The sequence below is a fragment of the Cyclospora cayetanensis genome, unplaced genomic scaffold (assembly GCF_002999335.1).
Source record: "Cyclospora cayetanensis isolate NF1_C8 unplaced genomic scaffold, CcayRef3 CcayRef3_contig_142, whole genome shotgun sequence".
Taxonomy (NCBI): Eukaryota; Apicomplexa; class Conoidasida; order Eucoccidiorida; family Eimeriidae; genus Cyclospora; species Cyclospora cayetanensis.
In genome coordinates, this window is record NW_020312084.1 from 80895 (window position 1) to 101046 (window position 20152).

The 20152-nt window shown below is 55.7% G+C and overlaps 3 protein-coding genes across 3 annotated transcripts; 2 read left to right on the forward strand and 1 right to left on the reverse strand.

Annotated features, from left to right (window-relative positions):
• The first annotated feature begins 4941 nt into the window (after window positions 1-4941).
• Window positions 4942-6033, forward strand: LOC34617554. The gene is made up of 2 exons (XM_022730920.1): window positions 4942-5582; window positions 5721-6033. The coding sequence occupies exons 1-2, from the start codon at window positions 4942-4944 to the stop codon at window positions 6031-6033; spliced, it is 954 nt and encodes a 317-aa protein (XP_022588789.1).
• Window positions 6034-6788: 755 nt separating this feature from the next.
• LOC34617553 lies at window positions 6789-14291 on the forward strand. The gene is made up of 14 exons (XM_026336709.1): window positions 6789-6914; window positions 7569-8369; window positions 8691-10286; window positions 10511-10607; window positions 10755-10819; window positions 11000-11054; window positions 11131-11305; window positions 11433-11463; window positions 11608-11909; window positions 12032-12445; window positions 12736-13248; window positions 13502-13611; window positions 13766-14104; window positions 14176-14291. The coding sequence occupies exons 1-14, from the start codon at window positions 6789-6791 to the stop codon at window positions 14289-14291; spliced, it is 4740 nt and encodes a 1579-aa protein (XP_026192494.1).
• A 2871-nt stretch (window positions 14292-17162) lies between these two features.
• LOC34619911 (histone acetyltransferase type B subunit 2) lies at window positions 17163-19288 on the reverse strand. Its single transcript, XM_026336710.1, has 3 exons — window positions 19184-19288; window positions 18750-18915; window positions 17163-18430 (listed from the first exon to the last, which is right to left on the reverse strand). The coding sequence occupies exons 1-3, from the start codon at window positions 19283-19285 to the stop codon at window positions 17163-17165; spliced, it is 1536 nt and encodes a 511-aa protein (XP_026192495.1). The 5' UTR covers window positions 19286-19288.
• Between the last annotated feature and the right edge of the window lie 864 nt (window positions 19289-20152).

Genomic DNA, 20152 nt, shown 5'->3' on the forward strand with positions numbered 1-20152 from the left:
ACTGTCAAGCCTGCGGAAACACAAAGTGAGAACCGAGAAGGCCTCGTTTTCGCCGGTGTCTTCTCTCTTCGGAGACAAGGAGAAGACCAGCAGCAGCGGCTCATATTGCCAGGTGTTACAGTTAGCCCTAGGGCAGGATCAAAAGGAGCGCAGCGCCACTACCACACACACACGGCAGCAGCTGAAAGTATTTCAAGAAGTGATACGAGTTTCGGCAACGGGCAATGCGGCTCACGCCAAGCATGGGGCCAGCATCATCTTGGTGGCACGAGAGGAACCTAGGATAATGGAGCGTGGCTGTACAGACAGTCCAGATCTCGCGGAAATAATTGTTTCTCCGTCCCTGCAAGCACGGGACCATGCACATGGGTTTCTCTAGCTCTATATACAAATATATTTATATAAATATATATTTCTCCCTTTGTGTTCCTCCAAGCTCCGAACCCGACCCCTCAAGCAAGGCCTGTGCATGTCGTGAGGCTTACCAGGTGGGCCGTGCTCGAGCAGGCAGCAGGGGCTCTGCGTGTAGTGGCGCCTTCTCTCCTTCCTCTTCCTGCAATCTGGCGAGTGCCAGTGTCTTCGCTCGGAGTTCATCATCTGCGCAGAAGCAGTAGGAGACAGTTGCAGCTAGTTCCGGTGAAAGATCGCGCGAGGGCAGCAGGCAGATGGCTCGTCCTCACGACGTGCAGCTAAGAGCACGCCAACTGGAAACGAAGTCTTCGTATAAGTCCGCAGGAGCTGCCGCTTTCAGAACCCACTTCGCGGCTAGCTGTCTCTGCACTGTTTCCGTGCAGAGACAGCTAGCCGCGAAGTGGGTTCTGAAAGCGAGCTCACTAGAGACACCGCACAAGGCAGGCTGTCTCAAGACATACCCATCTCACAAAGACAAAACTCGTTGTCGACCCTCTTCAGGGTGCCTCTGCTGCCCGTGCCGCTGCCGCTGCTGCTGTTGCTGTCGCTGCTCCAGCTGCTTCCTCGCCGGCTCCAACGCTCTCCCGAGAGCTTCGAAGCCTCCACACCCTGCGGTCCTATACCCAATTCCACAAAGCAGTCGCCAACCAAAGGCACTCACTCCACTCCTCACCAAACGGCAACCACCACCTAGGCCCGCAGAGAGGCTAGGAAAGATTGAGGGGCTTCAAGGTCCTTACGCTCTTGAGACTTGAGGAACGCATCGAAGCACTCCTCGTAATCCGAAAAGGAGTCGCTCTCCTCCACTTCTTCCGGATCCAGCTGCATCTCCACACATGGCAATACAAAAACCCCGAGGCTGAGAGACTAGACCCTCCACTCCAAGCGTGCACCGGCAAAAACACGGGAAAATGCCGCTCACCTCTCCAATGCATTCTTCGCGGTACTCCTCAAGTAGCTGCTCAAGCTTCTGCCTAAAAGGCAGCCACACACACTTCGCTTCGAACACTTACCCCTCTGCCCCCAACCCGCAAGCCTCGAAAAAGCTCGACCGAACGCGCACTCACGCTTGCGTGTTATCGACAGCGGCTGCCCTGTATTTCGCCACCCTGTCTTCGCCAACTTGGCTCTCCGCCTCATCCTCTGAACAGCCAGTCCAAGAACCTCCGGATTCGTCCGACTCCTCGCTGTCTTCTTCCCCAACCCCTCCAAAGAGACGATCACCGACAGCTGGAGGCAACAGAGGGGGCCGCGAACCCCACAGTAGCTCCTTCTCATTGGGTGTCTGGCGCATGCACATGCAAGCACGCTGAGAACTCTGCAGAAAAGCTAGCCACGCAGCAAGCTAGGAGCCGCCCCGAGCTAGCCAGGCACGCCGACGCCACGTGCGCCCGTTCCCGATAAGGGCGTAGCAAGCTAACAAAAGGTCGCAAGGAGCCGCCAGGGCAAGCCTCGAAGCAGCACGATAGCAGTCACCAAGCCAGCAGTCCAGTAGTAACTCAATGCTCGTCAAAATCCCATAGGGATGCGGAGTTTTACCCATTGTTTGCCACCAGTGTCTGCCACAGCTGAGGCTACGAAATCATCCGCGATCTCTTCGTAACCGTCGTCGCTCGCCTCAAGGGCGTCCAAGACCTCGCAGGCTGCGAAAAAGCGCGAAAGAAGAAGGAGTCGAGTTGCTCTTGCTTTCGATTCGCTGCCGTTGCAGCCTGTGCAGCAGCAGCTGCTGGTACCCCTGCTGCAGGCGGACCCCTTCGAGGGAGCTCAAGGTTTAGAGTCTCGTGAATATTCACGCACCTTCTTTGTCCTCCCGCATTCCCGTTGCGGTCGCCTGCTCCTCCTCGGCTATGACTTCTTCTCCTCCAGCGTGGGGAAGGAACGTTCCCCCTCCTAGACTCTGAGATGACAGCACGGATCCAAGGAGGCAAGGCACCGGCAAACAGTAAGGGGCGTCCCCAAGCCAAGAAAAAGTAGACGCAAAACACACAAGCAAATACACACAAGCAAACACACACACACACATACATACATACACACACACACATACATACACACACACATACATACACACACACACACACACATACATACACACACACACAGAGGGAGAGAGAAAGGAGGAGGGAAAAAGACGTAGAGGCGCAAAGAGGTATGCATGGAAAGGAAGCAAGCAGAGGTATGAGAGCAACGGCCCTTGATAGCCTGACAGAGTCCATCGGTATCCGCGCACATAAATGAGATCCCATAGAAAGAACACCCAAATAGCGGCAGGCAGCAGCAACGCAAACAGATATCCAACACAGGGCGCTGCAGGGGCAGGGGAAGTAGATTAACAGCGTGCTGCATACAGTGACACGCAGAGACTGAGAGTACTCACTACCAGGTGTTGGGAGTAGTCGTAGCCGTCTTGAGGGAAGTAGCAATCCCCAGACTGAGGAACCCGCAAAAGAAGGAACGAATGCTGTTGAAGCAGGGAGGAGTCAAAACAGCGGCCTCTAAGGGTCGCAAAAGAAGGTGGAAATGGGAAAACTAACTGCTCGAAGCTCTGGCCACTCCACAGAGGCCCCTCCCACACGTACATACGCATAGCATTAGGCACCGAGCGCCAACTGTCTCGACAGAAAAGTGACACAAGGGGAGGCAAGAGATCGAAAACGCGCGTAGAAGGAAGCAAAAACTGCCGAACCCACGCAAGAAAACCGCAAGCATCAAACGCGAAAGGCAGACGCATCCTCCAATCAGGGGGAGAAAGCAAAAGAAAAACACCTCATGGCAGGCACACAGCGTACCAGATCCGCTTCCACGCGCCTCTTCGGCAGGCCCTGTAGCATGCGCATGCAAGCCGCAAGAGTCTACAGCTTCCGGTGAGCAGTCACATATCGCGGAGAAAACACAGAGGCGGCGGGGCCTAATGACTCACGGCTTTGGGGCCAAAGAGCAGGCACAATAGAAGATACATGTACATGTGCAGAAAGTTCGATCTGTATTACTGGAGAGAGGAGGGCAGAAGGGCGAAAACGACACGAGGAAGCACCCACAGCACAGGGCAGGTATACCCTCCATAAGAGACCAGAAGCAACAAGCAGTCTTAAGATGCGATAAACGATAGAAGATGACATGAAGGAAAGCCCACACAAAAGCCAAAAGGGTAGAGGGACGGGGTGGGGTGGAGGGGTAAAGAACCAACTGCCTGACCTCGGTTGCTTCTTCTGCGGCTGCCTGCTGCTGATCAATCTGCCGTTGCAGATATTCTGGTAGCGGCTGCAGAGGCTGAAAAGGTGAGCAGACAAGATCGTAAACCCTAGATTTTGAACTGCTTTCGCCACATGGCCTACACCAAAGGCTTAAACCCGCAGCAGAAGGCGCTGTCGGGGATGTAAGCATGCACGTGCTCTTAAAGAGGAGCAACAAGGGGCCTGGAATAGAAGCTCTCCGAAATTCCCGCCAGGCCCTCCCCCAAAGCTCTATGAAGCGCTGCTGCGCATTGCTAGTGCCGATTAAAGCAGCAGCAGCAGTAGCAGCAGCAGTAGCAGCAGCAGCAGTTGCAGCAGCAGCAGTAGCACCAGCAGCAGTAGCAGCACCGCACCTTATTCTTAGCATTAGGGGGGATAACGCGCTGCAGCTGCATGCGAATCCTTTGCCGCCCTTGCTTTGCTTCTACTTCCTGGCGTAGCTGGTGCTGTGACATTGGTAAGAGCTTGAAGGTGAATGTGTTTGGGTTGTTCTTGTGAAACCGCACTTTCCGGCCTTTCCCTTTGCTGCTCAGTGGCAGCTCCTGAGACTCTCCACGTGCTAATACTTCCGGCTCTGAAGAACCCTTTGCTGATGGTTTGCCATCGGGATGCCCTTTAGAGGGGCCCTCGAGGCCAGGTGCTCTTTCGTCGAACATTTGCCGCGGGGGAGTCGATGGGCAGGATCCTGGTGCCGTTGCTTCTGTGTCAACTTGTGCTGACTCGGCTGGTGAGGCTGCTCTTGCTCTTAAAAACTCTGCATGCCAGCAAGAAGCCTTCTGTTATAGGCGAGAAGGCGGGCAATTCGGCATTTGGACGCCGAACGCTACTGCATGTGGCAGAAGGATTTGTTACGCCTGCGATCCTTCTGGCTGCTCCTTCTCCATCGCAACACGGAGAAAACAGAATTAAATACTCTTTGAGTCCACCTTCATGTCAGCCCTTTACTGCTTGTCCTCCCCTGAGGCCTTCTTGGGGGGCTTTCCAGTGTGGGACAGGCGCTGGTGCTGCGCCGCTGCATGCAGTGCAACAATGCCGTGGCAGGAATCACCGTGCATCACTAATGAACAGATTGCCCAGATATTCCTCTAAAAGGACTGGTTTTATTTTCTTCATGTAATTTGGATGCCTCTGACAACTAACCTCCCGTGTCAGGGGGCACGCCAGTGGCAGTGCCAGCAGCAGACTTCGAGAGGCGTGACGCAGTTTCGGGCGCTGCTTCTAATTCTGCCCGAGCTGCCAGGTTCAGAAAGGTGTACTTATGGCTTCTTCTCTCGTAATTCCCTTCGGGTGGAAGGTCATGGTCGGCGCTGTCTGCACTGCGCCTGGAGTCTCAGCAACATTCAAGTCGCTACCGGCATCAACGGCAGCAACAGCGGCAGTCGCAGAAACGGCTAGGGCATCCAGGGCCTTAAATAACAGCCAAACTCCACGAAGTGAGGCTTTTTGTGGTGCCACTCGTTCCGAGGGTCACTGTATGTCGCTGCGGCTGCAGGACGGCGGAAGCACCTGCAGCACGACATACAGTGACCAACGCATGAGCAAAAGCGGAAACAAGCACGTTTGGCGCCGTGGATTCGCAATAGCAGTCAAAAAGCCACTGCCCAGAGAGGCTTTATTGGGGGACGACAATGAAGATGCAGCGACAGATACGGCAGGATCTGTAGCAGGGAGGGAAGATGCCGCTGGGCTGATTCTGATGCGCTGCAGCGAGCACCCATCTTTTTACCTCCACGCTGACCCTTCTACGGTTTCTAGACTACAGCATGTCAGGGCAAGACGCAATGCAATTGCTGCTTCTGCGGACCCTTCAACAGCAGCAGCAGCGGCAGCAACAGACTGCATAGGGCTGCGAGTAACCGTTTCTGGTGGTGGATGCAGCGGCTACAAATACTCCTTTTCAGTTGTAACACGTGAAGAAGCCGAACGAGACGGGGACTTGTAAGCACTGAGCACCTCTTGAGATGCATCCGTTCTGCCTGTAAGCAGGCCAGACCTAGTGCAGTGGTAGGCGTCATTTTTTGTGTCTAATGATTCGGACAAGTTGCTCCCGGCTCGTGTGTGGTTTTCGTGCCTCAGGATCTTTACGTCCGCAGGAAGCGGCTCGGAAGGCGACAGTCAAGACGCAACACACGACCCTGGCGACAGGAGCAGCACCACCCGTAGTAAGAACAACAACAACAATGGCGAGAGTCTGCAAAGCAGCGTCAACTACGTGGCAGAGTCGTGGTTCGTATGCGTGCCTCCTCGAGCACTGTATCTGCTGGAAAAAGGCAGCATGCTGTCATTTGAGTCGTCTTTGGGGGGCGCCTCATTCGTACTCAAAGGGAACCGCAAAGCCACGAGCATTTGCAGCTGCGGTCACTCTTTCGGCATTGACGCCCCCTTCTGATGCAATGCTGTTGTTGCTGCTGCTGCCGCGTTTGCTGTCGACCCCGTTCCAAATAGCGTTCCCCCTGCGTAGCCTTGAGGAGGCCGGCAGCCTCCTGGTCTTTCTTAGCTTACACCACGCAGTCTTTCTTGTAGACTGATCTGGCTGCAACAGCACATTTTGCGCTGTCGCTGTCGCTTTTCTGTGCAGCGTAGTGTATATTCTTTAGTTTTTCGTCATCTGCGTAGCAGTTGGATGCCTGTGTGTATTCGGAAAGGCGTCAATTGAGACGCCCTCGCTATGCAAAAGCGGCATTACCGCTCGCCTTCCTTTTGCGTGTGCGTAAATACCGACATTTTTTACACCTGTACCACTTAGATTTTTGGTGAAAGGCGACAGCTGTGCTTGACTGTCCCTCCCCTTTTATCTCCAACCCGGATGTCTACCGCAACGGGGATTGATTATCCCACTTTCTTAATCGCTGAATGTCTCGTACACGTATGCATTATGCACCGCGCTGTAAATCTATGCAAGCAGGCCCTTTCTTTATTGCCTCTTCCGTGTCTGATCTCTTCCTTGAATAGAAGAACTGAGTCGTGACACACTCCCCACTCTGCCCATCAGCGCCATATGTAGTCTGCTTCCGCCATGCTTCAACTACCAGGTCCCTTGTAGGGAGAGTCTAAGTGGAAGTGCCACCTACAGCAGTATATCCCCTCACCCCCTGGCTTTGCCACTATCGCTGTGCAGAAGGATGTACATCTTCCAAGTATTGAATGCGACAGGAAGGCACTTCAGAGCTCTATGACGAAGCGGAGGAGGCTGAATCGCCACATCACGTACAGGTTCCCTCTTCAAGCAGCCCATCTAGGCTCATGGGCAACGGGGGATCTCAGCTGAAGGTCACCTGTTCTACGGCCCCGTGGGGAAGAGACACACACTTTCCTTGAAAGTTACGTTGAATATGCAGTTAATAAGTGCAATCAAGTGAGATGGACCCGATGTAATGTATGTAGAGTCTAATCGCGCCGGTTATCCGGCCAGTTACGAGGTTGCTTATGCATGCATGACGCTGCAACGCCGCGTCACTCAGTTTTGGCCGTATGCTCAGCCGTGTGATACCAAAGGACGCATGGCTTCTGGTAGGCATACGTTTACGCTGACTACAACAACTTCTTGCCGCATGCAGCTCGGGGCTGCAGCGAGAGCGCCGGCAGCTGCCGGTGCATGCATGCGCGGCTACGAATACTGCTGGAGGGACAATGTATGAAGAGCTGCATGCGAATTCGCGGCACGCAAGGCTATGGACCGGTCCGTGGGCTGAGATGGAACTATTTAGCCCTTAGCTCCATACGCATCGCCAGTAGGCTGCCGGAGGTTGTAGCAGCACCTGCTGCTGCTGCTACTGCAACGAATGCAGCGGCTGCAGCACTGGCAGCACAACTTGCCTTTAGCAGCATGGACACAGGCAACAGACCCTTCAGCAGCAAGAACACCTTCGACTCTAAGGGGCTCGCGATACTGCACTGTCCTCATCGCCTATTTGTTTCCGGCAGCGGCGGCTGCATGTAAGAGTAGGAGCCTCAGCAATAAAGGCTGCAACACAGACAATGAGTCGCAGCTCCCCTCCTCGTTTCTCAGTCCCGGCGGCTGCTGCCTCTGGGGCCCCCCCCTCGGGGGGCCCTCAGTTTTCTTACCCAACAAATGAGGATATGCAAATAGCCCGGAGCAGCTTTTTGCAGCTTGCAGCTGCAGTTGAAGCGGCAGCAAAGTCCAAAAGCGTTAGCAGCGCCGTTGAAGCGCTCAAGTGGTCTCTCAAGGGCCTCCAGGATGTAGCTCGATTACTCCTCGTCCTGATGCAGCAACAGCAACGATGCAGGGTGCTTCTCTCGCAAGCGGTCTGGTCTGCGGCAGCTGCGAAAGTTGCAGCTGCATGCAACAGCTACATCAGCGAATTCCTCCCCCAAATGTTGCTGCTCTACACGGCAGAGGTCCAGCTGCAGCAACAGCAAGAACAGCCACCCATGCAGCAGCAAACGCAGCAACAAATGCAGCAACAAATGCAGCAAATGCAGCATATGCTGCAGCTGTCCAGGGAGCTGCAGCTGCTGCAGCTGGACTTAATGCAGAAGCTGCTGCATCAAGAACCAAGAACAGCTCCACTGTGTGCTGAAGCAGTTGCCCGTATCCTCGACATGCACCGAGGAGTGTGGGGCACCAGCAGCAGCACGCAGAGCAGCCGCTTGGCGGTAGTTACAGCGGCGTACGATCTGTTGCAGGCCTGTGGATCGGCAATGTTGCAGGAGACACTTGCTGCAGCAGGTAGACTGAGCAGCAGCGGTACTGCCGCAGTGTTGGTGAGACTCTGACGCTGGGCCCTGCAGTCCGCTGTCTGTCCAGCTCATCTCTGTACATCGTTCCTTTGGATCGCCGCATAATGTGTATATACACTCCTGCACGCGCGAGTCTGGCTGACTTGACAGTTCTGTTTGTGCGTAAATTTGCACCAGGCCATAAGCCACAATCCATTCTCCGAAGTGACCTGTAAATCTGACTCTCTGGTGTTGTATGGCGAGATGCTGCGTAGCCTGATCTTCTCTCCAGGCAGAATCCATCCATGCCTGTCTGGATGCATGCGTGAATTTCTTGACCCATCCTTCGCCTTGCTTTCGCTGCAGGAATATATTGGTGGAGCATCTGCTTGCACACGAGGTTTCGCGGCTCTCAACAGCATCCGCTCACAAGTCCACGACTCGCTGCTTCGCCTCCCCTTGCTGCTAGCCCCTGCTGCTGCTGCTGCCGCTGCTGCTGCTGATTCGGCTGCTCCGAGTCTATCTGAGGAGCAGCTGAATCAGCAGACGCGCGCTGCAGCAGCAGCCCGCTGCATGCGGAGCTGCCTCTCCGTAATTTCATCGTGGGCAGAAGTGCTCCACGCAGCGGCTCAGCAGACGCACTCTGCCGCTGCAGCCGCCAGCAAGGGGCAGCAGCAGCGGCAGCAGTTGTCGCTGACGTCAGACACCGCATCCATGCATGCAGAGCAGCTGCTGCGAGACACCGCTGCCGCGTGGGCAGAGGCGGACTCGCAACTGCTGCTCCAGCTGCTCTTGCAGCTGCCTCATACACATGCAGAGGCGTCGTCAGCTCACGCTGCTCCTACAAGTTCAGGGAGCCTCGACACTCCAGCAGCAGCGCATGATTCCCCAGGAAACGGAGAAAGCTGGAATTCTTCGGCACCCGCAGCACCAGCAAGGGGAGCTATTAACCCTCTCGTGTATGGCGAGGTGCTGCAGACGGTGACGTGGATCTGCAGTCGCGTGCCTCAGCAGCTCCGCTACTTCTTGCATCCCCTCATTCAGACAGCGGAAGTGTTGCGAAAGACGCATCAGAGAGCTGCTGCTGCAGGGGCGGCGTCGGCCTCTCCAAAAGCGGCAGATTCCTCGATGTTGAGCGACACTTGGCCGGCAGGAGTGCCTGCTGCTCCCGACGGGAAAGGCTGCGGAGTCCACTGTGCTGCAGAGGCAGCAGTAGCGTGTGGCGGTGCAGAAGCAGTGCATGCGCTCTTGCTGCTCTTGCAGCGGGAAGGGCTGAGGCTTCTGGCTTCGCCCCGTTGTACTCCAACGGCAGGTCTGCTGCTGATCGAAGCCGCAGGCAGGAAGGCGTCTGCTCGTTTGCTGCAGCGAGAAGCAACAGCAGAATTCCAGGCTATGTGGATACAGAATGAGGAAGGCAGAAGGAGCTGCTCCAGCCTCGCTGGGACTGCCGCCGCTGCAACTGAGGGTGCTCTTTCGAAGAAGCGGCGCGTTGCTGCCAGCCTGGCCAGTCAAATCGGAGTAAACAGCATTAGCGTGCCAGCGGAACTGAGTGTAGATGCGGACACTACTGCAGCACGCGCAGTCGCAGCTGCATGCAGCGCCATGGCTGCTGCCTCCCGTGTTGTCGTTGTTGCGGAGACGGACAGAGGGGCCTGGCGGGCGGAGGAGCAGCAAGTAGATGCCACTTCGCTGCTGGTAGAGGCTTACAATCCGCAGAGGCTGACGTCGCTCCTCATACAAGGCCTGCAGCGAAGCAGCAGCGGCAGCAGCAACAGCGGAGTTGCTGCACGCGCATGCGCGCCAGTAATGGACTTGCTGCAAGCGGCGGAGGCTAAAATACGGCAGGGAGACTCGAGTAACCACCGCGCTCATGAGTCTGCTGCTGCACAGGGATCTTCCAGGGGGAAAGGCCAAATATCCCTGCCATCTCTCTTCGAAGGGTCTTTGCCTGAAGAAGATCTCGCAAGCTACAGCGCCGCAGTACGCTATCAAGGGGGAGGAAGCATTAAGCCTTGAAGGATTCTCTTGTTTGACAGCTTTCTTCGCGCGCGCTTGTGCTGTCTTCCCGGCCGAAAACCAGCACCAGCAGCAATTCGTGAAAGTAATAACAGCGGGTGCTGGAGGGATGGGTTGTGTCTGAGTGCGGCAAGTTCTTCGAGCTTTCATGGGGTCTTGCTTTTCTGCAGGAAGCCGAGGGGAGTAACAGCGACCATGCCTGTGAATTCCCGCATCTTGTGCATCCTGCGGAGTCGTACATGAAGCTTCTTGCTGCACAAGTTCTCAGTGAGAAACCCTCGTGAACCCTGCTGCTGCCGCTGCTGCAGCGGTCGTATCAGGGATGCTGCTCCTGTTGGTTGTGTTGCTTCGGTTATATGAGCGCTGCTCTGAGTATTGGTGGTCCCTTTGTGGTGGTGTGTCTCATCCATGCAGGTAGTCCTCTGCCGGAACGTCTGGCAGGCAGCAATGCATACGCAGACCGCCTCTCGTTCCTTCAGGTAGGGGTGACGAGGTGTATGTATGAACGTGCAGGCCTAGCCCGTGCGTTCTGGCGATGTCATGATTAGGGAAATGGAGGGGGCAGGGGAGGTGCCTGGCCATAGCAGCTGCCTTCTGTGTCGATGCACGCCATAATAATTACTCACCACTGCTCCGTTTCCTGCATGCTTCTGGCGCAGTGGAGACAGCAACTCTTTCTGCGGCTGGTAGAGCGAACTGCAGAGCCTATGAGGAGTTACCTCCTGCAGAAGACTGTGGCAACCATCTTTCGGTATGTCTGCTTCCCATTTTGCAGTATGCCTCCTTCTAGTATGGGCACGCGTTCTTCAGTGCATGCATGCGTTTTGCCCGTCTGGCTGCTCCCCCTTGAAGGCTTTTCGAGCATCCGAAGCGGTAGTGTGGCAACGAGTCCGAAGTATGCCGAGGCAGCACTGCCATCGAAATGCTTTCACCGGTGCTGCAGCCGATGCTGCTTTTTCTCGTGTGTATGGTTCCTCCATGTCTGTTGTTTATCTTGGATCCTTCCTTCTGAACCGCTTGTAGGGATAGGGCGGTGTAGGAGTTGAAAGATATAATGACGTGTGCCAATGTGCTGCCCCCTTCCCTGCGCAGGAAGGACGATGCCTTCAAGGTCTCTCTGCAGGTATGAGAATATCACTCCAGGATAAACTCCACATTTTGCGCTTTACTTCCCGCCTCCTTCCTGCACTGTTCGCTGCTGCTGCGAGCGCAAGGTTTGCGGTGGCTGCTGCTGATGCTGCTGGCTTTTGTCTTTCAGGGCAGCAGCACACCTTTATTCGTGCTGCAGACGCATCTGGCTCTGGCTCTTGACCTTCTTTTCTTCCTCTCAAGCCGAAGCTGTAAAAGTCACCTCCAGAGCAAGCACCAGCAAGCGTCGACAGCAGTGTTAGCAGCAGGCTCTTCTCCCCTGACCTGCTCGCTTCTAGGGAAGCTGCCAGAGGGCGTGGAGGGATGGGATTCTTGGAGTCTTTCAAGATCTTCACATAGCCTCTCTCCCATGAGCGACTACGAAAAGGCTTTCGGGGAGTGTATCTCCAAGGCATACTGCCAGGAACTTTTGGATGACACGTATGTGTATCGACGCCTGCCTGTTGCGCTGTCGCTGCTGCCCTTAGCGGAGTTGTTAGCAGCACGGTAAACGTGGTGGTGCTGCTGCTGCTGGCTGCTGCCGCCTGCTCGTGTGGATGCAGGAGCCTTCGAGCTGCATACAGTCAGCTCATTGGACGCTTCCTTGTGGCTGCTCCTCTGGTACCCCCTTCGGCTTTTGCGCTGCTCGCGTGGCTAGCGGACGGGCCGCCTCCAGCAGCAGTGGTGGCTGCAGCAGCAGCAGGAGCAGCGCTTGAGAAGCAGCAACAACCTGCCGAAACGAATGCTTCGACGACAACTGACACGGGAGACAAGGCTGCCACGACAACAGCGATGCAGATCTGCGAGCAGGAGCAGGAGCAGCAACTCCAGCAGCAAAACTCGTACGCAGGATATTTGGCTGCGGCGTGCGGTTTAAGCGAAAGCCGCAGCGGTAAGGCCTTGGCTAATGACAGAAGGCTGGTGGTTGCTGCTATATCCCAAGTTATTCGGAGAAAGAACGCCCCCATCTCTCGACGGTAGGCTCTTAACGCGGATCTGTAGTCAGCCCTGTGCATTTTTCTGTATATGCTGACATGCAGACACCGCAGAGAGCAAGCGTAGCTTTTCAACCAGGCCCCCGTGATTATATATATATATATATATATATATCAGCGCATTCCTGTTGCTGCACGCTTCTTTGTAGCCTTCCTACCCGTACGTATGTGCCACAAGGCGCATGCACGTCTTCTGGCTCGTGTGTATTTGCCCATGCCCTTGCATGCTGTTTTTATCCTCTGTTGTTTCGTATACGGGTGCTTTTGTGCAGGAGCGCTTTCACGCTGCTAATGCGGCTGTGCCACGTGGGGTCTCCTGGCTGCCGACGCCTCTTCTCACGCCTGTTTGCTTCGGCGAAGGGGACGTACACCCCACCCAAAGACGCTTGGCAGCACCAAAGACTGAGAGATATCTTGCTGCAAAGCACGATTTCCGAAGCCGCCGCAGCAGCAGCAGCCATGGACGAAGCAGCAGCAGCGCAGAGCGCCATCAAGTGCCCTGCGGGGACGCAGCTGTGGCAGATGCCTGCGCTACTCTTGCACCAGGCAGGGTTAACTACTACCACTGCTACTACTGGTACTAGTACGCAAGAGCAGCAGCAACAGCAGCGAGACGATGGTGTAGCGGTAACACCTGCTGCTGTTGCCGCTGCTGCTGCTGCCGACGTCGCCGCTGCAGAAGGAGCATCGGGGAGTGCAGTCTCTGCGGAAGAACTCCACGGCTGGGGTTCCCCCGAAGTATTCTCCGGTCGTTGGGTCGAAGAGGTGGCGTCTCTTATTTATGCGTGCGTCTCTGAAATACATGCGAAACAGGAAAATAAGAGTTTTGGCTGGAGGGTTACGCCTTGTGGGGGCTCGTGCCACCTTGGCGTTTGTGGGTGTGTGCGTGCATGTAGGCGTCTGTCCTCACTGCAATTTATACATTGGCTTGAGGGTGTTGCTGCTGCGGGCGCTGTATCGGGAGCCGTGTTAGCTGATACTGCGTCAGTGTGTCTCCTGTACACGTATGTGCAAGTGCTGTGGTGTGTGTCTTGACAGATCCTCGGGAGGGCGAAAGGCTGTGGAATCGCTCACGGCTCTCATGCGTGTCAACGCTTTTCCGGCTGCCGTTGCTGCTACAGTGCTGCGGGACGTTGCTGCTGCTGCAGGTACAGCAGTGGCATTGCTGCTGCAGCTGCGAGGTTTGCTCATGTGCTAGCGTTGGTTGCCTCCTCTGGGAGTCGTGCGTGCTGCAGGAATAGTGACTTAGCGCCCTGACAAAGGCGGAGATGTGGGCACCTCCTTGATATTTGTCTGCCGCAGATGCTGGAGAAAAGGCGGCTGCTGCTGTTGCGGTGTCTTGGGCTGCGAAAGAGGCAGCCGAAGCAGTGGACGGAGGCGCGGGGGCGTCCTCAGTTGCTGCAGAGAAGAGTGCAGCTGCGCCTGGTGGAGAAGAAGCAGGAGCAGCAGCAGCAGCTGCTGCTGCTGCCTTGACTAAGGCAAAGGCGGCAGCGGCTGCCGCAGCCTTCGATATGCGCAGTGGCGTATTTGCTGTTATCGCTGCAAGAAATCCTTTTTTGCTGCACCTGCTGCTGCGGGTTGCCGTCTTCTGTACAGACACTGCGATGTTCAAGCACCACGAGCAGCTGCTTCTGCAGGCAAGCAGGCTACCAGTTGCTCAAGGGGCTTCAGCCGCGACACTGGCAACAGTGTTGGTGTCGGTGGTACAGCAGAATCACCAAGAGGCACCAATTGTGACGGAGCTGTGTGTTTCTGTGCTGCTGGTGCCGGTGCAGATCGTCGCGCAGATCAACGATTTACACCACCAGGTGTATCCGCAGCTAATTGAGGTACGCATGTTAAGGCGGCAGCTGCTGCAGTCCCCCAGCATCCGCAACCACAAGAATGTCAGCAGTAGTAGTAGTAGTAGTAGTAGTAGTAGTAGTAGTAGTAGTAGTAGTAGTAGTAGTAGTAGTAGTAGACTGACTGGAAGTGGCCTTCTCTACGCGTGTCTGCTCGTTACTTTGTTGTGCTTCTGCCGCAGCTGCAGCAGCCAGAGCAACGGCCGTTGCTGCGGGTGCTGCTTCAGCACTTAGCAGCGTCCACGTCAACAGCACTTCAGAATGGAGAGCTCCTGCCTCATCAGCTACTGCAAGCTACCTGGGCCGCCTTTGAGACGCACAAAGACTTTGCACTTGTGGCACCAATGCTGCCATTTTTCACGAGGTTCGTCCTGCTGCTTAGCTGCTCCCTGCCGCTGACTGCTCGCGGGCTGAACGTTGCACAGCGCTCGGCTGCCCTCTAGGCGGAAGTGTGTTTGCTGAGTTTGCGGACCAGCTGCAACCCACGCTGGTGCTGCTGCGTTTGTTGTTGCTGCTGCTGTGCATGCATGCATGCATGCAGCGCGCAATGCCAGGTGTACATTCAGCAGCTGGTGCTGTCCACAGAGGATATGGCCTTTGTATCCACCGTGTTTGCGGACCTCATGCGGGCCCGTGCCAAGATGCGTCAGCAGCAAAAGCAGCAGCAGCAGCAGCAAGACTGTGGCATATCTCCGGAAGAGCTGCTGCTCTGTACATACACTCTGTCTTGTCCGACTGGTCAGTGTCATCTCTCGCCCTCTTGGCGTCGTCTAAAGTGCCGGGCGCTATACCGTTGCCGCTTGTGCCGTAGAGGGGGTGGCAGGCATCAGCAGCAACCCCCTCAGACAACACCCTCAGGCGGGCAGATGTATGCGCTGCGTGTGTTGCTCTTTAGTTGCCGAGAGGAAGAAACAAGCGGCAGCTCTAGACGTTTGCTTGGGACTAACGGGGGCGCTCCCCACTTCACCTACGACAGAGGAGCTACTGCCAGTGCATGTACGTGGCAGTCGTCCTATGTAAATGTATTGTTTCTGGCCTCCCTGGCGAAGGCGCATTTCTTTTCGAATAGGGGTGGAAGTTTCACGCGATAACCCATGTGGCAAGGATCCCTGCCGAGCTCGCTCACTATTCGTGCAGCTGCTTTTCCACAGGTGCATGCCTTTGCAGCTGTTCTCCACGGGTATACCCCTGTCTCGTCCGGCTGGTGCGGTGTGTTCTTTCTCCTACAGGCCGTGGCTGCTGTTTGTCAGCGGCTATCCGATGACACAGAGACGCCTTTGCAGCCTATTTTTGGACGGCTGGTCAGTTCCTTGCTTGTCAGATTTCGGCTAGCTGGCTGTCAGGATGGCCGCCGTGGCAAGAGCATACGGTTTGAGGCAGAAGAGTTTTGTTGTGCGTGTGAGGGTTCCGCAGCTATGTCGTGCAGCGCAGCACTTGCCTTCCCTGGGGGAGTTTCTCTCATCAGTTGTTTTTCCGGCCCTCATTGCTCGACAGGTGAGGCAGAAGTAGCGTCTACTGACTGCTATCCTGGGTTCTACCCACCTCTGGGTCAGTGCAGCAACGTAGATACCTCCACCCTGCCGTTGCATCTCGCTGCACAATGCACTTAGACTCACGAGGAAAATGAAAGCTGCGTATGGTTGTCCGTTTATTCATACGGATTTTGTTAGTGCCTCCTGTGCATGTAGGCTTGGCTGACTCCTTCCCTGTGGAAGGGCGTCAGCATTGCCGTAGGGGCCCTGTGGCCGTCTCACAGCGAGACTTTGCTGCAGCACATCCTCAGGTTGCCACAGTGCGCCTTTCTTAGTTGCATGCATACAGCTGAGAAAATTCCCTTTTCGCCTCTACACAGCTGTAGCCCTCTCTGCCAACAGCTCCCTAGCTTCCTCGTGAAGCAACTCGGTGGTGGAAAGCTAGGCGTGTCCGCCCTTAACGGCCCCCTTCCTGCACAGATCGATTGTTGCTTGTGTGTTCAGGGAAGCAGGAAAGCCGCTGTTACAGCAGCTGCAGCAGCGGCTGCCTATCGCTTCGGAACTGTCGACCCTGCTGGCGCAGGATCCAGTGGTAGGCCGTCGCTGCTGTTGCCACTGTTGCTGCCGCTGCTGCTTTTGCGTGTCGCATCTGAGGGAGGTACATACACTTGGCATCTGTGCGAGTCGTGTGTGGGTGTGCAGGCGCGGCAGCAGTGCCCGCCATACTTGCAGGTCTTGCTAGGCATCTCTACGTAGTGAGCCGGTGAAGGCAGACTGGAATCGGTCGATCTGCGGCTCGTTCTGCTGTAGTAACAGTAGCAGCTTGTGCTGCTGCTACTGTTACTACAGCAGAACGAGCCGCAGATTAACCGATTCCAGTCTGCCTTACGGGGCACAGCAAGTGTCTTGCTAGCCCCTGTTTTCTGACAGAAACTAGCGAATTTCGCTACGTTTTTTGTTTTTACACGCAAATCTATTGTGATGTCTAATTAGGCCTCATCACGAAATCCCAGTGCCAGCAAAATAGGCCCGCTAGAAAAGGGCCGAATTCCCGCCCTCAGCGCTAGTTGGAGGTGGCGAAAACTTTAGAACCTACGTTGCTAGGAAGGAGTGTAATAGACACAAAACTCCTTGAGACCCGCTCTGCTTCTACAGCTGGAGCTGCTGTTGCTCCAGCGTTTGTGCAGTCTGCTCCGTCCTTCGTAGCAAGCGCCTTCCAGCCACAGAGTAACAAGAATTAGCACAGTGACTGAGGGAACCTCACCAGGATGGCCTCGACTAGTTGAGAAGTCGTGCGTCGTGAAATTCCCAAAGCGGCATCCCAGAGTCACAAGGGCCCCCCTCCCCCCTAAGGGGCCCCGCCCTGATAGGGCCTTCTAGGGTGGCCTAAGGCTGAATGAGGAGCAGCTCTGAGGGTTGCCACAGCTGCACCTTGTTATCGAAGGAGACACTTGCCCCCAGGAGAGACTGTCTGAGGTGATGCACGCTGCTGCCGCTGCTACTGGTGTTGCGGCTCGGAGGAGGGACATGCGACGTGCGCCAGCAGAAGTCTGTTATAGGGGCGGAGTGCCCTGCATGTACAAACAACAGACCAGGGGGCCCCTTGGCCACCCCATTCGTGAGCTCCTCCGTCGTTTCGCCTGTTTGCATCGCCTCCCCCTTCTGTTGCCGTTGTTGAGGCGCACTAGCGGCTACCAAATCCCAGACAGCAACAGTGCCGTCCTCAGTGGCCGCTCCAAGCAGATGAGCGAAATCGGGGTGAAACCGTACGGTGCTAATAGAGGAATCCCCCACGCGAGCAGGGTCGCCTTCGGAGGAGGCCCCTAACGGACAGCTCCCAGCGGAAAGGGATAGGAGGGGCTGTTGCAGACTGCGGGTGTCGAACAGCGAGATAATGCCTGCCGAGTCTCCTACAGAAAAGACACAGGGTTCTTGAGGACTCCAAGAAACCGCATTTGCTGCTGCTCCTTTGGATACTGTGACTGCAGTTGCAGTTATTGCATCCTGTTGCCGCCAGTCCAGCAGTATGCAACTGCCGTCCTCTGCCGCAACAGCGGCAAGGTGGGGGTGGTGGGGGTGTTGTTCCAGGTCGTTTAAAGGCGCCCTTCCCTGCCTTCCTCCCTGCTTCAAGTCGAAGACCCTCACGGGATGCGCCTGAGGAGTCTTTTCTGCAATCTGGACCCCGCCCGACGCCACATCTCCCGGCTTTGTTGCGCCTTCGTCGCCGCTGCTGCTGGTGCTGCTGGCAAGGTCCCACAGGCAGCAAACACCAGCGGAGTCAGCGGAAGAAAGACGGCGTGGATCTGCTGCACTCCAGCTTAGCCCCTCAACAGAAGCTTTCCCATGCCCGAGTAGCGCCATCTGAGGCTTGGCCACGTGGGGGCCCCCCCCCCCATGGCCGCCTCCACTCCCCACAGCAGCAGCAGCGCCACCAGTGGGAGGAGGCGAGGAGGGAAACGACGGGTGCTTGCTGTAATCCCAGAAGAGAACCAAGCCATCAGGTGTGCAGCTAGCTATGTGCAGAGGGTTCAGAGGCCTCAAACGTGCCCTAGACACATTGCCGGGGTGTACGAGGAGGGCCTTTATCTCAAGGGGCCCTGCCCCAGCTGGGGGAGGCGCTCCACGAGTCACTTTGCTTCGAGGCGCTGTGAATCCTGCAGCAGTGGCAAGTAGAAAACGGAGGAGTGAAAAGCTGGCTGGCATCAGCATGCGTGTAGACCATGACGGCAACGCATTTGTTCAACAAGGTGACTTGTCAGTATGACTGCAACCGCCCCCTGCCTAGCAGCAGTTGAGCGCAGCTGGCCCCCACCCCACTGCCCTTCCCCCCTTCCATTAGTACCAGAAACTCCAGTCTCTCGGCTACATGGGCAGCAAAATCATAAGAATCTACAGGATTAGCAGCCATTAGCGCAGAAGAAGGGAGGAGCGTGGCAAAATGGGCAGAAACAGGCATTGGCGCAGAGAACTAACCGGAGTATGTTTCGCAGACTATCGGATCAATCTCCAGGGAGGGCTGTGGGATTCTAGCCTCCGCCTGGACCAGGAAGTTTGGCTCAGTGCCATCTGTTGCCGTTCCCAACAAGAGCCGCACTGCTCCTGAGGAGGAGGAAGCCTGGGCAGGTGGGAAGCACTCCACCTACGCCACACCAAAAGCGCAGATGATAGCTTGAACTGTGTAATCTTGAGCAGACTTTATACACATAAATGCATGCACACATCGTGGGGGAGACGGGGGAGCGAAGGTTTGGCTGCTGATGCCAGGCCAGAGCTTCTACAGCTTCGCGAGCAACCCCAGTGCAAATACTATAAACTTCCGGCAAGGAGCGAAGGTCACCCCATCCGCATGGGCGCAAACTCGCAGTGAGGCCCCCATAAACCCCAAATTCTAAGGCGTAAACACGTACAGTCATAGAGGGCCAGTCAAATCGGTGACTCAAAATGGCGTCGTAGAAGAAGGGGGCGTTCTTCCGCCACACCAGATGTCTTTCCTCCATCTGTTGTTCCATGCCGCTGCTGCTGGACCCTGAAGAGCTTTCCTGATTCATGCGCGTATTGCTGTTGCCGCCACAGCCGCAACTGCTACTGCAGTTGCAGCCACCAGGAGGCGGCAATACAGCCGGTGTTGCTGGCGATGCCATGTCCTAGTAGCTGCTGTTCTTGCCGATACTGTCACTGCCAGCGTTGCTACTTCCGCTGTTCCCCTTGCTGCTGGTCCTCTTGCTGCTGGTGGTCTTCTTGCTGCTGCTGGTCCTCTTGCTGCTGCTGGTCTTCTTGCAGCAGCTGCTGCTGCATGCAGTGCCACCGCAGCAGCACAAGACCATCCACAAAAGGTGGAAAGGAGCAGTGGCACCAAGGGGACCAGTTTAAAAAAGTGAATTAGGGTGTAGGGATTAGGATTGAGGGGTGGAATCCGCGATAAGAGTAAGGGAGCTCAAGGTGTACTTCGGGAAGAAGCCGCTACAGAACAACAACCCCACCAGCAACGCGGGTTGCATACAAACGCTAAAATCAAACCTGTTGAATTAGGGAGACTTAGAAGGGCATAAGACCTCAAACTAGGCATGACACAATGCCACAATGTGTCATCCTTTCTTTCCCTTCGCTCCCTCGGTTTGCGGTCGCCTGTCTCTCACCTTTAACAACATGCGGGGGCTTGAGGTCACTTGACCGCAAGCCCTTAGTTTAGGGAACTTAACGTGCTACACACAAGGCCCTTAAAGAAAGTCTATAAAGCCTTTCTTAAGAACTTTCTGCTTAAGAAAACTTCGCATGACAAGCTTTTTCTGCATGAAACAGCAGTGCTGCGTGAGCTTATAGGATGGTAGTGTAGACAGAAAGTTGCGGCAAATGGTGTCGTCATTGGCCTACTCGTA

Coding starts and splice junctions, on each gene's coding strand:
- LOC34617554 (XM_022730920.1), top strand. CDS start 4,942: ATGGTCGGCGCTGTCTGCACTGCGCCTGGAGTCTCAGCAACATTCAAG. Junction 5,583..5,720: donor GCCGAACGAGACGGGGACTT/GTAAGCACTGAG, acceptor TTCGTGCCTCAG/GATCTTTACGTCCGCAGGAA.
- LOC34617553 (XM_026336709.1), top strand. CDS start 6,789: ATGCGACAGGAAGGCACTTCAGAGCTCTATGACGAAGCGGAGGAGGCT. Junction 10,608..10,754: donor TCTTGCTGCACAAGTTCTCA/GTGAGAAACCCT, acceptor TCATCCATGCAG/GTAGTCCTCTGCCGGAACGT. Junction 11,306..11,432: donor GATGCTGCTTTTTCTCGTGT/GTATGGTTCCTC, acceptor TTCCCTGCGCAG/GAAGGACGATGCCTTCAAGG.
- LOC34619911 (XM_026336710.1), bottom strand. CDS start 19,285: ATGGAACAACAGATGGAGGAAAGACATCTGGTGTGGCGGAAGAACGCC. Junction 18,916..19,183: donor TTGACTGGCCCTCTATGACT/GTACGTGTTTAC, acceptor GGTGTGGCGTAG/GTGGAGTGCTTCCCACCTGC. Junction 18,431..18,749: donor AGTCTGCGAAACATACTCCG/GTTAGTTCTCTG, acceptor CCACTGCTGCAG/GATTCACAGCGCCTCGAAGC.